General features: G+C 61.1%; 1 protein-coding gene across 2 annotated transcripts; it reads right to left on the minus strand.

Annotated features, from left to right (window-relative positions):
- Positions 1-7,069: 7,069 nt before the first annotated feature.
- Positions 7,070-14,399, minus strand: SAPCD2 (suppressor APC domain containing 2). Of its 2 annotated transcripts, none has more exons than XM_047700628.1 (6): positions 13,762-14,399; positions 11,164-11,276; positions 10,523-10,669; positions 10,161-10,268; positions 9,921-10,037; positions 7,070-9,849 (listed from the first exon to the last, which is right to left on the minus strand). In XM_047700628.1, the coding sequence occupies exons 1-6, from the start codon at positions 14,336-14,338 to the stop codon at positions 9,721-9,723; spliced, it is 1,191 nt and encodes a 396-aa protein (XP_047556584.1). In that variant the 5' UTR covers positions 14,339-14,399; the 3' UTR covers positions 7,070-9,720. The 2 variants fall into 2 exon arrangements, with proteins under 2 accessions (XP_047556584.1, XP_047556585.1); XM_047700629.1 differs by having other exon boundaries at positions 9,713-9,849; positions 10,590-10,669.
- Positions 14,400-15,889: the final 1,490 nt, after the last annotated feature.

Here is a 15,889-nt window from a genome sequence, read left to right on the forward strand (position 1 = left end):
TATTTTATGGAGAAGGAAGGAGTGGGAGGGGTTGCTCTGAACCTAAGACCACCAGAGAGAAGCAAGCGCTCCGGGTGGTGAGGGCCAGGTGGTGAGAGCCGGGGGTCGGTTTCTTGTGGGGGAGTCAGTGCACATCTTTCCCCGGTGGGGCATGGGGCTGACGGTTCTCCCCGCCATGGATGCCTCGCTGCCCCTTCAGCGTCCCCTTCTGGCATCCAGAGTGCACTGTAGTGAGACTTCCCTTGGCTCCTGCCCACAACTTCCCGTTGCCTTCCGTCATGGGCTCGTTCAGCCATTCAGCAAACGCTCACTGAGCCCCTCCTGTGACCAGAGGCTGTATGCCCGTGCCATGACTAACGATGGGGGCGCGGGGAGGCCCACCCACCACCGGTCCTGAGGAGCACAGACTTGTCAAGGGCTCCCCGGGAGGGGGAAAGCCTGTGCTGCCTCGCCAGGGACAGCAGACTCACTGGAGAGCGGCGGGGCGCACGTGCCCTGTGGAAGGGAACAGGTGCAGGCACCTGGCTGTCGCCGCCTGGGGGTCCCAGCCAGAGCAGCCGCTGCCCTGGATTTTGTGTCTGTTCCTCTCTTCTCTCTAGTTCCCCACCTGTCTGTGCATTTCTAAGTGACGTGTCATGTCGCTTTTCCTGGTCTTGGGACCCGACTGTGTGCGGAACGTTGGGTTCTGTAATGGGCTTTTGTCCCACGACTCCTGGGACTCACCCATGGCGATGGCTCAGGTGGTGGCCTGCTCATTCCGGCGGCTGCAGTGTCCGCAGTGACTGTACTGAAGCCGCCACACCACACGCTCCCCGCGACTTCGGCCTGTTTCTGCTAAGTCTGCAGCCGCGGGTGGTGGCGCCGGCAGGTGAGGGTCGGAGGACGTCCTGGGAGCAGCCGGGGACCGCATGTATGTCCATGTTCAGCTCTGAGCAGATCCTCTCTTGTCTTCAGAACAAGGGTGCCGTCCGGTCCCAGGTCTGTTTCTCTGCATCCCCACGCGCGTTGGGGACCGCGCCACTTGGAGGTTTCTGGGACGCCGGGAAGATGGGGTCCGAGATCTTCACGTCGTTTTCCGGCTCCTGAAGAGACGGCGTGGCGCGTCCGTCCTGTCTTCTGCCAAGTGTCTGCTAAATTCTTAGCCCAGTTTCTAGAGGTTGTTTGTCTTTCTGTATGTGCCGCACGGCCGTCCTCCAGCTGCGAGGTCCCAGAAGGTCTGAATTAGTCCGAATGGGTCGTTTTCCTCCCTGTGGTCTTGTGGGTGCCGCGATCCTCTAAGTCACGCTCTCCAGCTTTTCCTGTTTGCTCAGGGCCAGCCTTTGGCCCACCTGGGGGTGGTTTGTGTGTGGGACGCCAGGGAAGGGCTCCAGTCCGCGTCCTCCCGCGTGGAGAACCAGCTGTCCCGGCCCTGGGGCCCACGGGTTGGCCTCTTAGGCCTGGTGTGTGGGGAGTGCTGGCCACTGCGCCGTGTGCCCTGGCCAAGGGCACGGGTCCTCCTCCAGTTCCAGCACCAGCACTGGCACCTGCCCCCAGCCCGGCAGTGCAGGTGTGTCTTCCCGTCTGGGAGCACAGCCCCATCCCCGCTCCCCGCTTCTGTTCCTGGAGCTCTGGGCTCTTCCACAGAAATTTTTAGAGCCCGTGTCGGGATCACAAGACCCATGACTTTGGGTCTACACTCCAGTTGTGGTGGGACCGTTGGTGAAGAGAAACCCTGCCAGAGCAGCGACCCAAGGCCAGAAGGTGGACCCCCAGAAGAAGCGCGGTCACGGAGCCCGCAGAGCCCACAGGAGCCCACGGGATCTCAGCGGGACCCCACGGGGGCCCACGGGGCGGGCCGCGCACTGCCTCTCCTCGAGAAAGCGGCCCTGGCAGCTCTCCGGCGGCCATCGCCCAGAACCCCTGCTTTGCTCCAACGCACCGGCTTCGGGATCCCCTCGCACGCCCTCCTCCCCCTCCTAAAGCAGCGTCTCTCTCCTCTCGGCGGGACGTGCCTGCGTCCTGCCCGGCGGCGGAGTAACCAAGGTGGCAGCTCTCGGCGTTGCTGGGGCGGCCCACACCGCATTCCCTTTCCTGCGAAGCAGCTCTCTGGCCGGGATTTCAGTCAGACCAGCAGCATAAACGTCTCCTCCAGAGAAGTGTCCGCAGCTTTTGGATTTCCTCTTCCTTGACTAATTGGCAGAACTTGCCTGAAGAACACTCGGCCCGGCGTCTTGCTACCGTTTGCGACTGTGATGGTGGGTTGCCAGTCTCTCTCTGTCGTCCTGGCACGTCGGGAGCGCTGGCACGGCTGCTCTATCTGTCCGTGTTCCGGCACGAACACGTTCATTCCCCGGGACCAGTGCCCGCCAACGCAAGTGCTGGCTCGTGCTGTGTTAGAGCGCTCCAGACGGGCTCCCTGCGTCTCTGGCGAGCGAGACACGGGTCTGGGGGAGTGGACTCATGCCCTGGTGGGAGCCGGCAAGTCTGCCGTCCACAGGGCAGGTCAACAGCTTGGAGACTCGGTGGGGTGGGGCAGGGGTCCTGTTTCAGGCTTGAGTCCAAACAGTGTCTGTGCATAGAATTCCTTCCTCTTTGGGGGCATTACCCTTGTCTCCTGAGACCTTACACTGATTGGGTGGGGCCCACCACATTCTGGAGGGTGATCTGCCTCCCTCCAAGTCTCGTGATGGGAATGGGAGTCCTACTGACGAGTCCCTTCACAGCAACATCCTATAGGGCTTCGGTCGAGCGCCTGGGCCCCATACCCCAGCCAGGGTGACACACAAAATTAACTAACCATCGCAAAGGGTAACTTAACTTTAGTTTTAAAAGGAACTACCAGGGGCGCCTGGGTGGCTCAGTGGGTTAAAGCCTCTGCCTTCGGCTCAGGTCATGATCCCAGGGTCCTGGGATCGAGCCCCGCATCGGGCTCTCTGCTCAGCGGGGAGCCTGCTTCCTCCCTCTCTCTCCCTCTGCCTGCCTCTCTGCCTACTTGTGATCTCTGTCTGTCAAATAAATAAATAAATAAATCTTTCAAAAAAAAAAAAAAAAAAAAAAAAGGAACTACCAAACTCTTTTCCAGGGTGGCTGTATCTTTTGACATTCCCCCCAACAATGTCCAAGCAGTTCCGTCTCTCCACCTGTCCATGGGTTTTTACTTCGGGGACTCTGTTTGGGGTTCAGTAGTTCACGTGTCCCATTTTCCCAAGGGCTGATCCCATAGGACAGCTTTTCAGGAATGCGTCATCTGTGTGTCCTCCTCAGTGGCATGTCTGCGTCTGCTGTGGTTCACGTATTTTGAGGCTCTATGGGGGTGATTACAGGGTTAGGGTTGTTGTCCTCCCGGGTGACGTAGACTTTTTATTATTAGGGACTTCCTCTCTTCATCACTAGTAATGTCTTTTGCTGTATAATCTCTTTAGGTTTGCTTTTTTTTTTTTTGCTTTTTTTTTTTTTTTTTTGACAGAGATCACAAGCAGGCAGAGAGAAAGGGGGAAGCAGGTTTCCTGCTGAGCAGAGCCCGGTGCAGGGCTCGATTCCAGGACCCTGAGATCATGCCTGAGCTGAAGGCAGAGGCTTAACCCACTGAGCCACCCAGGCTCCCTTTAGTTTTATATTAATTCAACTGTTTCAGCTTTTCCTGTTTTTGTTTTTGATGCCATATTTCAGCATCAAAACAGCTACCTGAATTTCTAAAACTCCAGTCTGACAATTAAACTAGAGTTGATCTCACTCTTTGCAGATGACAGGATACTCTCTGTGGAAAACCCAAAAACTCTATCCCCAAATTGCTGTAACTCATATAGGATTTCAGCAAAGTGGCAGGATATAAAATCAATGCACAGGGGCATCTGGGGGGCTCACTCATTAAGCAACTGCCTTCAACTGCTGTCATGATCCCGGGGTCCTGGGATCGAATCCTGCATCGGGCTCCCTGCTCAGCGGGGAATCTGCTTCTCCCTCTGACCCTCCCCCGTCTTGTGCTCTCTCTCTCACTTTCACTCTCCCTCTCTCAATTAAATACATAAAATCTTTTTAAACTCTCTGCCTGCCTCTCTGCCTGCTTGTGATCTCTCTCTGTCAAATAAATAAATAAAATCTTTAAAAAAAAATCTTTTTAAAAAATCAAATCAAGGGGTGCCTGGGTGGCTCAGTGGGTTAAGCCTCTGCCTTCAGCTCAGGTCATGATCTCAGGGTCCTGGGATCGAGTCCCACATCGGGCTCTCTGCTCAGCGGGGAGCCTGCTTCCCGCCCTCTCTCTGCCTGCCTCTCTGCTTACTTGTGATCTCCGTCTGTCAAACAAATAAATAAAATCTTAAAAAAAAAGAAGAAGAAGAAGATGTGGTATATATACACAATGGAATACTATGCAGCCATCAAAAAATGAAATCTTGCCATTTGCAATGACATGGATGGAACTAGAGGGTATTATGCTGAGTGATATAAGTCAGTCAGGAAAAGACAATTATCATAGGATTTCACTCATATGTGGAAGTTAAGAAACAAAACAGGGTCATAGGGGAAGGGAGGGAAAAATAAAACGATGAAATCAGAGAGGCAAACAAACCATAAGAGAGTCTAAATCATAGGAAACAAAACTGGGGCACCTGGGGGGCTCAGTCAGGGTTAAGCATCTGCCTTTGGCTTGGGTCATGGTCTCAGGACCTGGGGTCGAGCCCCATGGACGCTGGGCTCCCTGCTCAGCGGGGAGCCTGCTTCCCCCTCTCCCTACCGTTCCCACTTGTTGTTCTATGTGTAAAATAAATGAACAAATAAAGTCTTTTTTAAAAAGTGGGGGTGGGGCGCCTGGGTGGCTCAGTGGGTCAAAGCCTCTGCCTTCGGCTTGGGTCGTGGTCTCGGGGTCCTGGGATCGAGCCCCACATTGAGCTCTCCGCTCAGTGGGAACCTGCTCCCCCCCCCCCCCGCCGTCTGCCTCTCTGCCTACTTGTGATCTCTCTGTCAAATAAATAAATAAAAATAAATTAAAAAATGAGAAAGGGGGGGAACAAACTGAGGGTTGCTGGAAGGGAGGTGGGGGGCTGGGGTAACAGGGCTGGGCACCGGGAGAGCACACGATGGTCCCATCACACCTGTGGAGCTGAAGAAACTAATCTCTGCCTCTGAAACCGTTAGCGCACTGCGTTAATTAAATGTAAATTTAAAAAATGGAGTTGCGCCCACTCACAGATGTTGTGATTACCGCACAGTGAGGGGACCTCCATCACCGGACTGTGTTTTTCTCTGAAGACCGTCCCCTGCCCCCTCTCTTCCCGGGAAGGCATGCGCCGGAGGCCACCATTCTGCCCGACTCTCCCAGTGACTTTAATGCACATCCTTAATGAAATCTAAGGTGAGTATCTTTTTCCTTAAGAACAGTTGGAGCCCCAAGGATGCCTCAGCTTATCTTCCCACCGCGTGCGCCACTGCCACGCGTGCGCCACTGCCACGCGTGCGCCACTGCCACGCGTGCGCCACTGCCACGCGTGCGCCACTGCCACGCGACCACAGTTCTCTCTTGGGCCCCCACCAGCCCCATGGCCGCTGTCACTGCTGTGGCGCCTGCGGTTCATCTCTGCGTACGCTGAGTGATGCACTTGGGTCGGCTTTAAAATATGTCCACAGATCGCCCGATTCTCCTTCCCTAAAAAGGGGGCGCCCGATTCCCCTCCTACGCCGCTGGAGGAGGGACTGGATTGAGGATGGCTTCTGACCATCAGAGGTGAGACAGAGGTGACCTTGTGACTCAGGGACCCCTGAGCCCAGGTCCTCCCAGGCGGGTGGCTCTCTCCCAGGGGCTGCTCCTGGGTCATCTGTGCCAGGGGAAGCAGACACGGTGCTGTGAGGGCGTGGACACGAGGAACCCAGGTGCTCGGCCAACAGTGCTGTGAGCGTGCCTTGTTGGAAGCCGGCCCTTCCTGACGGTGGCCCCCGCAGACACTTCGCCTGCGGCCCCAGGACTTCCCAGGCTGGACCACCCAGGGTGACCGCTCCCGAGCTCTGCACCCACAAGGAAACAGCCACTGCTTTACAGCACTGAGCCTCAAGTTAGGTCATCCTGCGGCGGTAGCTGACTCATCCTTATTTAGGGCTCCTTCTTGACTTCGGCCTTTTTCCTGAAGTCCTTCCTCCAGAATTTCCTTTCGTGAATTCCCGTGGGTGGCAAGCTCTCATTTTGGGGTGTAGGAGGAGGAAATGTTTTCCTTTATGTAGCCTTCATTCTTGAAAGCGTTCCTCTGGGTCGTGGCCGCTGCCTTCTTCTCCCACCGGCCTCCGAGGAGCTCCCCGGTAGGCAAATGCTTTTGTCCCCAGATTCTTTCATGATCTTTTTTTTTTTTTTTTTTTTTTAAGATTTCATTCATTGATTTGACAGAGAGAGATCACAAGCAGACAGAGAGGCAGGCAGAGAGAGGGAAGCAGGCTCCCCGCTGAGCAGAGAGCCCGACGCGGGACTCGATCCCAGGACCCTGAGATCATGACCCGAGCCGAAGGCAGCGGCTCAACCCACTGAGCCCCCCAGGCGCCCCGGCTTTCATGATCTTGTGAAAGAAAAGGTACATTTCTTCCTCCCCAGCCTGCCCAGCATTTGTTGGGATTTCTGGATCAGAGAACTGGGGTCTTTAGACAGTTCTGGAAAACCCGAAGCCACTTTCCGTCCCGCAGCGCCCCTTCTTCCTTGTCCTCTTCTGGGAAATGCAGGCAGGTGAGTGCCCTTGACCCTCTGGGCCCCGTTCTCCTTCACTTCCTAAGCGATCTTGGTTCACGGAGTTTCCAGCTAAAGATTTCCCTCGGAGCCTTAGTCCACCTGAGTTTTTAATTTCGATGTCAATGTTACTTCTACGGGCTGTTTGCTTTTTCCTGCTTTATTGTTCATCTTTATTTATTTATTTATTTATTTTTAAAGATTTTATTTATCTATTCGACAGACGGAGAACACAAGTGGGCAGAGAGGCAGGCAGAGAGAGAGAGGAAGAAGCAGGCTCCCCGCTGAGCAGAGAGCCCGATGCGGGGCTCGATCCCAAGACCCTGGGATCATGACCTGAGCCGAAAGCAGAGGCTTTAACCCACTGAGCCACCCAGGCGCCCCTATTGTTCATCTTTATTGACTCAAAGCTCATACTTTCATGGAATAACAAACTATGAAGGCGATTCCTTGTTTATATTTCAAGAATCTCTTTTATTTCTTTCAACATATAAAAGTTATTGCATATTCTCTGATAATTCCAATATCTGAAATATTTACAGAATCTGTTCTTTCTGCTGGCTTTTGTGGTGGGTGCGCTCCCGGTGTCTGTGGACAAGCTTCTTAACTTAGATGCTTGTTTTCCTTGGACTTGACCTACATGAAACCCCCGGGACAGCAATTCCCAATCAGGGACAACGTTTCTACCACCGCCCCCCTTGGGACATTTGGCAACACCTTGAGACATTTTAGTTGTCACGACTGAGGGTGTGGGTGCGGGTGGAACCCAGGGATGGCGTCAGCATCACAGCAGGACAGCACCCCCCACCCCGACTTAGCCCCAGATGTCACCAGTGCTTCCACCAGCTGTCTGGGACCTGCCAGCCTGGGGCCACTTGGATTTCTTCCCTTGCGGTGTCCGGGCCCACAGGCGCCTGGCTTCAGACCGCCAGCGGAGAGGACCGCAGACGGAGCACCGAGGACAAGGGTGGAGGCGTCCACTGGCCGCCGGAGGGGCCCTCTCCGTGGAAGTTCTCCCAGTGAAAGACCGGTGGGGTGGGCGGCGTGAGGACAGCAGAGGGAACGCAGAAGCCCCAGGCGGGGCGGATGCCCCCCAGAGGCGGCCTCCTTCACTGTTATAGCCCCCTCCCATTGCTGGGTTCTGTCGTGGAGGATTGGGTCGGGGTGAGCGGGGTGAGGCGGAGAGGGGGTGTTCTAGGAGACAGAACGACGTTTGCAAAGACCAGAGATGGGAGGCTGGCTGCCCGACTGGGGGCCGGCTACTGGCCGGCCCTGGGAAGGACGGTGGAGGCTGAGCTTGGGGGCTGCCCTGACTGACAGGGTCACGGGAGGGTTAAGAGCAGGGGGTGGGGATAGTGCTCAGGTTTGGAAATGTCACTGTTTGCATTTGGAGAACCTGTGAACGGATTCCTGCGTGAGGGTGGGCTCAGGGTCTGGGCTGGTGTGGAGGGACTGGTCTTGGGACGGAAGGGGGAAGAGCAGGTCCAAGACCTCCTGGTGGGTGGGTCTCAGACAGCCAGCTGGGAGGATTTCTCTGGGACTGGCCCTTGCCCTGAATGTCCCAAAGGGTGCTGGGGGCCCTGTCTCACCTTTCAGGACCCCACTCCCCTCTTGGCTCCCCTCCCACAGAGCCTGCATGGGTCTAGGCCTGGGGGTCCTTGGGGCCCCAGAGGAGCCCACCCCACCCTCCAAGGAGGGCAGCTTGCATGCTGGACAATCCCCCCACCCTCTGTAAGCCCTGAGCACAGTGTGGGAAGCCCAGAGCTGGAGCTGGCAGGGAGCTGACAGCCGCTCTGCACCTGGGACCCCTCATCCGCAGCCAGGACCTTCCACGGCCGTGGGAGTCCACGTGCCTAAATTCCCTGGGTTTATGGGGTCTCTCCATACTCACCCCATGCCTGGGGCCCCCCTGCACAACCCAACGGTGATGTCCTGTCCTCAGTGTGGGAGGTGAGTTCCTGTGGGGATGGTGGCCCAGGTCAGGAGGCCCCTTCTGGGGTGGAGGCTCCCCTCTGGGGGGCCTGGTGTAGGGCTGGGGAGTTGTCCCTGACAAGGACCCTGCCTCGTCTCTTCCTGAGCCCTCTGGGTTTCCAAGTCTGATGCCAAGCTAGGGGAGGTCCCTACACCAGGGAACCTTGAGTTATGTGAGGTAGGCCCTGGCAGGGAACCTGGGGGGCTCACCTGGGAGGCCCATGCTGACATCTCTTGTGGGGACAGACCTCCCTGGGGGAGGGGCGCACCACAGCTGCCCTGCTGACCATATCCCGCCCTGGCCAGGGTGCCTGGTGGGCCCAAGGCCCGGAGAATGGGTCACAGGCTGCTCTGCGGGCTTGTGAGCACTAACCCAAGTTGTTTTAACGCCTGGGGTCTGTGAGAGGGAGCAGGCAGGCCGGCCTCGGCCCAGATGTGAACTCTGAGAGCTCACCCCCGGAGCTCCCCCAGGACCACACACCCCTTCCATCTGCTCCGGCCCCTCAGGGAGGGAAGATGCCCTTGGGCTCCTGGGCCCAATCTCCTGCTGGACCCCAGGCAGCATACCTTGCAGGAGACCAGGGCTGGCCCTGGCCGTGGCTGGGCAGTTCCAGACATTGTGCACGAGGCACCCTCTGCTGGCTGTGGCCAGAAGTGCAGCCTAGTGGGACCAGCACCTTCCACTGGACACCCCAGGTCAGAGAGGCCGGGCCAGCTGTGACCAGGGCAGGGGGCCCGCCCAGAGCTGCCTGAGATCCGGCAAACACGGGAAGGCGTCCCCCGTGGTCCACTGACAGCGACCGCTGCAGCTTCAGGCTGTCAGCACAATGCAGCCCCAGCCCGGTTCTGCCCCGGGTCAGGAGCGAGCCCGTGTCTGCGGCCGCGGAGAGCTCTCGCGCACGGCCCACCCACTGGCTCCACCGGGGGCTGCAGGGGAGCCCAGACGGTGAGAGGGGACGGAAACTGGATCCAGGCCAGTCAGGTGGTCTTCAGCCCAGAGGGACTCAGAGAGGGGCCCGCACGTGCTGACCACCATGGCAGGCCGAGAGCGGGTCGGGGCCCACCAGCAGCTAGAGGAAGGTGGAGTCCAAGGGCCCAGCGTCCTGCTGGCTGAGCGCGCGAGCCTCGAACAGCTGCTTGATGAGCGCAGATTTCTCCTGCTCCAGCTGCGTGATCCGCTCACTCTTGTCTGTCACCTCCTGGGCAGGTAGGAGGTCAGTCAGGGTCCCGCAGGCCTCCGGCCCCCACCCTCAGCCCTCCCCGCACTCACCTGGGTGAGGAGCCGGTTCTGCTCCTTCAGCATGAGCACGGTCTGCTGCTGCCAGCCCGGGGCTGAAGGTGAGGTGGGGGCTGGGCACGGGGGCCCCAAGGACAATGAGGGCGGAGCCTGCCGGAGGGCATGGTCAGGCAGGTCAAATGGGCCTGGCATCCCCGGGCACAGCCTCCAGGGCAAGGGGGAGGGGTGGCACCACGCTGGGCACGGGCGCCGGGCGGCACAGGGGACACTCACCCGGCCGGCACAGGCTGCAGCCAGCAGCTCCCCCAGGCACCGGGCCACTTCCTGTACCTTGGGCAGCAGCTGGCCCAGCGGGAGGGGGCTCCCCTCAGTGCCCACGTCCTGGGAGGGAAGCAGGAGAGGGGAAGTCAGCGAGCAGGACTGGCCACAGATCAGCCACCGCGCCCCAGGGGGGGCCGCTCCTGGCCCCCACCCGAGTGACTGCTCAGAGCAGACAGGGAGCCCACGGGTGTCACCGCTGGGGGACGCCTGCCCCAGGGCATGCGCAGTGTATGTGTGTTGGAGGGGTCCTGGCACCACCCGTGCTCACGACAGGTCTCAGGACGGGGACGGGGCAGCCCTGGGGCAGCACTCACGGTGCGGGCCCTGCTCTGGCCCAGGCGGCGCCGGCGCTCCCGCACACGCTGGAGCTGCTGCTGGTACCAGTCCCGGCCTCGCGCCATCATCTCCAGGCCCTGCAGCAGCACCTCCTTCTCCTGCTCCAGCTGCTGCATCTGCTTCAGCTGCCACACGTGGGGAGGCCACGTGCTCATGAGGAACCCCGGCCACGCATGGCAGACCAGCCCCACCAGCGCTGACCTGCCTGCACCTGCACCCCACGGGACACCACCTGCCCTCGGCCCCCCGCGCACCTTCTCCCGGGGAGCAGGGGAAGCACCCCCCAGCTCGGCAGCTCCCTTCAGGGTGAGCGGCGTGCACAGGGCCAGGGAGCTGGGCGAGCTGGGCCGTTCTGGGGAGGGGCCGTGCCCGCTCTCCATGCCACCACACACCCAGGCCCCCTTCTCCCTAAAGGCCTTCTTCATCTGGCCTTGAGCCGTCCCTCCAGTGGATTCAAGCCCGCATGGGGAGACATGTTTGTAACCAACTGCCATGCCAGCCCCGCCGGAACCCAGGCTTAGTGGCTACCTCCCAGGAGGAGGGCTGGTCCAGGAGACCAAGCATGGGGGCCAAGTCCAATCCCAGGCAACACGGACAATCCCCCAGAGCCCTCACCCACCAGGTCACAGTCCACGCCGTTGGTGATGGTGTGCCTCCGACGCTCCCCTCGGGCACAGGGGACCTGAAGGGCATCGCCCAGGCCGAGCTCCCGGGGCCTGCAGGCCAGTGCACCTGTGGAGGGAGGCAAGACCCCAGCTCATTTCCAGGCCTGCCTAGTCAGGCCCAATGCCTCCACCCCAAGCCTAGCAGTGCAAAGCTGGGTGTCCAGGCCGACAGGCCTCTGGGCATGCTCGTGGGCAATTCGGGGCCTCTGCACAGAGTCCCCCATCTCAACCCATCCCTAGGCCACCGCCTAGCCCTGTACACACCTTGCCTCTGTGGGGTCCAGTTCCCCACTCAATCCCCACAAATTCCCCTCACCCCCATACTGGGAGGGCCGTGTGGCCCTTGAGGCTGCAGGTTTGTACACACAACACAGATGTGTGTGCCCACAGAGTGCCCCAGGATGAGTGCCCAGAGGGCAAGGGCTTCACCCAGTTTGGGCATCCCCCTGTGCCCCGAGTACTTGTGTACCCTGCAGGGGCTCAAAGGCTGCAGGGAATAGGGTGAGCGAGCAGGGCCCCGGGCTTCCCGGCTCTCCTTGTCTGCCAGGGCCTTTAAGGGTGACTAGAGTCCGTGCAGGTGAAATGGGAGGGCCCAGACCTAACTCTTCCCAGAAAGGATAAAACATGACCTTGGGCCGGCATACACATGCCGACACCTCACTCGGACATAACCTAGCAGCTTCTATGGCTTAGGGACCCCTGCAGTGGAGTCAGCTTGGGGGTGAAGAGCCAGCAGGTCCAGCTGGCTTCCCTGGGGGATGGGAGCGTATGCAGGACAATACCAGAGGGGAGGAGTGGATCCCTGGCCTTGTCCCCCTACACCGGGCTCAGCCTCACAGGCTGTGCCCCCAGCACTGGCTAAGGGGAGTGCGGTGATGCGAGAAGTGGACACATCCACTGGGTTGGCACCAGGTGACAGGGCAGGCCTCCAGGCAGCCTCGGCGGACGGGCTACGAGCAAGCCCAGAGATCACGTCCCAACCTGCCCGTGCTACACGGCAGGCAGAGAAGACACAGTGGAGGGGTGCTGGGGGGCGGGGAACAGCCGCAGAACACCTGGGCTTGGTCTGGGAGCAACTTCCAGATGACAGCACCCTGGGTGTTCTGTTGGATGACCAGCAGGTGCAGGCAGCCCTGTCCCCATCTGGGCCTGAGCCAGCAGCCTGTACCCACTGGGTCTGGGTGCACTGATTTCCAACAGGGCCAAAGAAGGGGGGCCTGGATCCCCGGGGTGGGGGTCTCTCCGTTCCTGGGAAGCTGGGGGATCTTGGAGCTGCCGATTTGGACTCCACACACATGCCACACCTCTGGTCTGGGCCTCTGTCTGTAAAGGGCACAGTGAGAGGCTGGACTGAGCCTCAAGCTGCCCCATGATGAGCACGTGTTACCTGCCCAGCCCTGTGTCGAATCCTCAGAAAGGAGCAGCAGGTGACCTAGGGCCACTGAGGGCCCCAGGACAGAGGTCCCCAAACCCCAACCCCACGCTGATTTTCAGGTATGTGGAGCCTTGGGGACGGCTCCAGCCATGCACCCAGGAGTGCCCCCTGCCTCCCCAGACCACGGGGATAGAGGGGTTGGCCAGTGAGGAGCAGGGAGAGCCCCCACCCTGTGACGGGCCTGGGGACAGCTTTGCCTCAGAGCCTGGGAGCCAGTCACGGGGCTGGGGAATATGGGCAAGGCTGGGGCGAAGGCCCAGTGAGGCTGGCGGGGCGGTGAAGGCATAGGAAGGGCTGGCAGTTGCAGTGGTACAGGCAGAATGCCCTGTGGGAAGGGGACCCCACCCCACCCATAAGGCAGCTGCTATTCCCAGAGCAGACAGGGGTCATCCAGCCATCTCCTGTCACTGCCCACTGCACAGAAGCCAGGCAAGGACCCGGCTGGCCACCCCCTCGGGTAGGGGCAGGGGCAGGGAGTGGTTTGCTGCGTTTGGGTCTTTCTCTGGTGTCAGCCCGGTAGGCCTTGAAGATTGGGCTGGAGACCCACCCACCACGTCACTCCTCCTGGCAACCCCACCAGGTCTTCCTGGGACCCGTCCATCCTGCCTGGGTGGGGGAGGCAGTGGGCCCAGCCCTCTTGGTAGAGCTGCCAAACTAAGGACCCAAGAAAGGCGGAAGGGGGCCCTCTCAGTCCCGGGGACCCTCTCTCCCCTGAACTAGAGGGAAACTCCTCGGCCTAGGCTGTTATCCGAGACGCGACTGAGAGCCTTAGTGTCCCCAGGTGTGGGGCGGGAATCCCCAGTGCTCAGCTCAGGCTGGGTAGGGCGACTTCCTGGGGGAGTCTGGAGTCACCCCCCAGCCCCTTGGCCCCGGTGGCCTCCCCCATGGTGGCGGAGGAGGGGCTCCCTGCCTCCTGGCCCCGCAGCACACCAGAACTTCTCTCTGGGCGTTCACGGCCCTCGGGCTCACTCGGCGGCCCGCCCCCGCCCCCCGCGGCACGAGAGGCACCGGCAGCACCTCTCCAGCTCGGGCCTGAGGCGCAGGTCGCGGGGGTCGGCGGCGGGGTGGGGGGCGGAGGGCAGCTACCAGGCGGGGCCGCGGGCCGCCCCGCACTCACCAGCGTCCGCGCTCGGGCTCCGCTCCAGCGCCGCGCCCTGGGGCCGCTCGGGCTCCGCGGGCCCGGGCGCCGCCTCCGCGGGCCCGCACAGCTTCTCCAGGCTCCGGGCCGCGCCGCCGGGGCCGGCCGGCGGGGGCCGCGAGCCCGGGGGTAGGGGCTTCCTCTCCAACACCGTCCGCGGCTCGTCCGCCGGCGCGAACATCAGGCGCGGCGGCGGCGGCGGACCCCCGGGCCGCGCCGGGTAGCCCCCCTGGGCCGGGGCGCGCCCCTGGCCCCGCGGGCCGCCGTCGGCGCTCAGCAGCGAGGTGCGCAGGCCGGCCACGAAGCGCTCGAAGGTCAGGTAGCCGCTGGCCGGGGCCACCCGGCGCAGGCCCTCCAGCACGCCGCGGGGCAGCTCGTGCGCGTCGGCGCCCTGCCAGCGGGACTCGATCTCGCGCAGGTGCACGCAGCCGCGCCGCCGGTCGTCCAGGATGTCGAACAGGGTGCGCAGGCTCTGCAGGAAGGCGCGCGGCAGCCCCTCGGTGCCCGGCGCGGCCGGCGGTCCGCGGCCCGGCTCGGCCATCGCGGCTCCGGCCATGGGCGGCCACTGCCGGCTGCGGCCCCCTGCGTCCCCGCGCGGCCCCGGCTCCGTCCCCGCGCGGCCCGCCGCGACAATAGCTGCGACTTTTTGAATGGACACTCCTCGCGGCGTCAGCGCTCATTAGCATTCGCGGCGCCCATTGGCCGAAGCAGGCCCGTCTGCTCTCGGATTGGCTGAGAAGCCGCCAGCCTGGTTTGATTTTCCGCCGCGGGCCCCGCCCTGCGCGCTCCCGCCGCCGTGCGGGCTGCGGCTGGGGAGCGCGGAGGCCCGGCACCGGCGGGCGGTGGGAGAAGCGCGGTCCCGCAGCTCGGCCTCCCCTCGGCCTCGCGGGTCGGTGAGGGAGCCCCGAGCGGACCCCTTGCTGCTCCCCCTGCCATCCGCAGCCCTCTCGCCGCGGTTCGGCCCTCTCCGAGGGGCGGGGCCTACGGAAAACCTGTCCCCACTGTCCTCGCGGGGATAAGGACCGGGAGCACACTCCAGGGAGTCACCTTCCCCGTCTGGCTTCCCTGGGGACTCTTCGCCCCCTACGCGGGGTCTCCTGGCCCAGGCACCCCGACTCTGGGGCCCATTTACCGGGACAGTCCCAAGAGGTCTGTGGGCTCCCGCCAGCTGGGCGCTTCCCTTCACAGAGGCCTCTCTGTCCAGGCTGCTTCTAGCTCCTCGCCTTGTCCCTGGGGATAGCTTGGCCTTTCCTGTCTACTGCAGGACAAAGCCACTTTTTCTTGTGTCCCCAGATCCCCATCTGGCGACCAGCTCTCCTCCGCTTCCAAAGTCTTCTGCTCCAGCCTCTTCCTCCGGCTGGACACTTTCTCCAGCCGCTCTGACTCTCACGGCCTCTTCAGCCTAGCCAGGCAGCCCTGTGTCCCCAGTGGCCCCTGCTTCATGTCCAGCCAGGATCCAGTCCTTCTGTCTGGCCAGTCTGGGAGGGGGCTGGAGCTTAGCTGGCGGTGTCTTCAAGAAGAGAACTTCCTCCTGTTAGGGTAGTAAATTGAATTTCTTCCCGCCCAGGAATGCGAGGTCAGCGGGGCCAGGTGCTCTGTTCATGAGAGCTCCTCCCATCAGGGCTTCCTGACTCCATTCTAAACGAGGCTTCCCTTTATTAATTTCACAGCCCTCAAAGTTGGGGCTCCATTGTGGTAAGAAATTTTGAAAGGACCTAGAAAGCTGGAGCCTGGGGTTCCCCATGGAGCCCGATCCACCCCTGCCTTCCCCTTTAGTGACAGGACTGGACAAAGTTCCAGCATTTCAAGCTGTTTGTCCTGCCGTTGTCTCCCCCTCCTACTCTCCTTCCAGCACAGCCTGCCCGGGTCCCCCGTGCTTAGGGTCCACAGCCGCCCCTCACCTCTGGGCCCTTGCACACGGTAGCTCTCCCACCGGGAACACCTTTCCCTCTCTGCTCCGGGCTGATCACTCTGCATCCTTTGAAGCTCCACTCAGGCACCTGACCCACACCTTGAAAGTGATGTGTCCTGATCTTCACAGCATGAGGCTGCCTTCTTCTCGTGATGGTGCTTCTCTCCCTATGTGTCCCTCCCTATGCTTTCTGGA

Source organism: Lutra lutra, chromosome 13 (genome assembly GCF_902655055.1).
Source record: "Lutra lutra chromosome 13, mLutLut1.2, whole genome shotgun sequence".
Taxonomy (NCBI): Eukaryota; Metazoa; Chordata; class Mammalia; order Carnivora; family Mustelidae; genus Lutra; species Lutra lutra.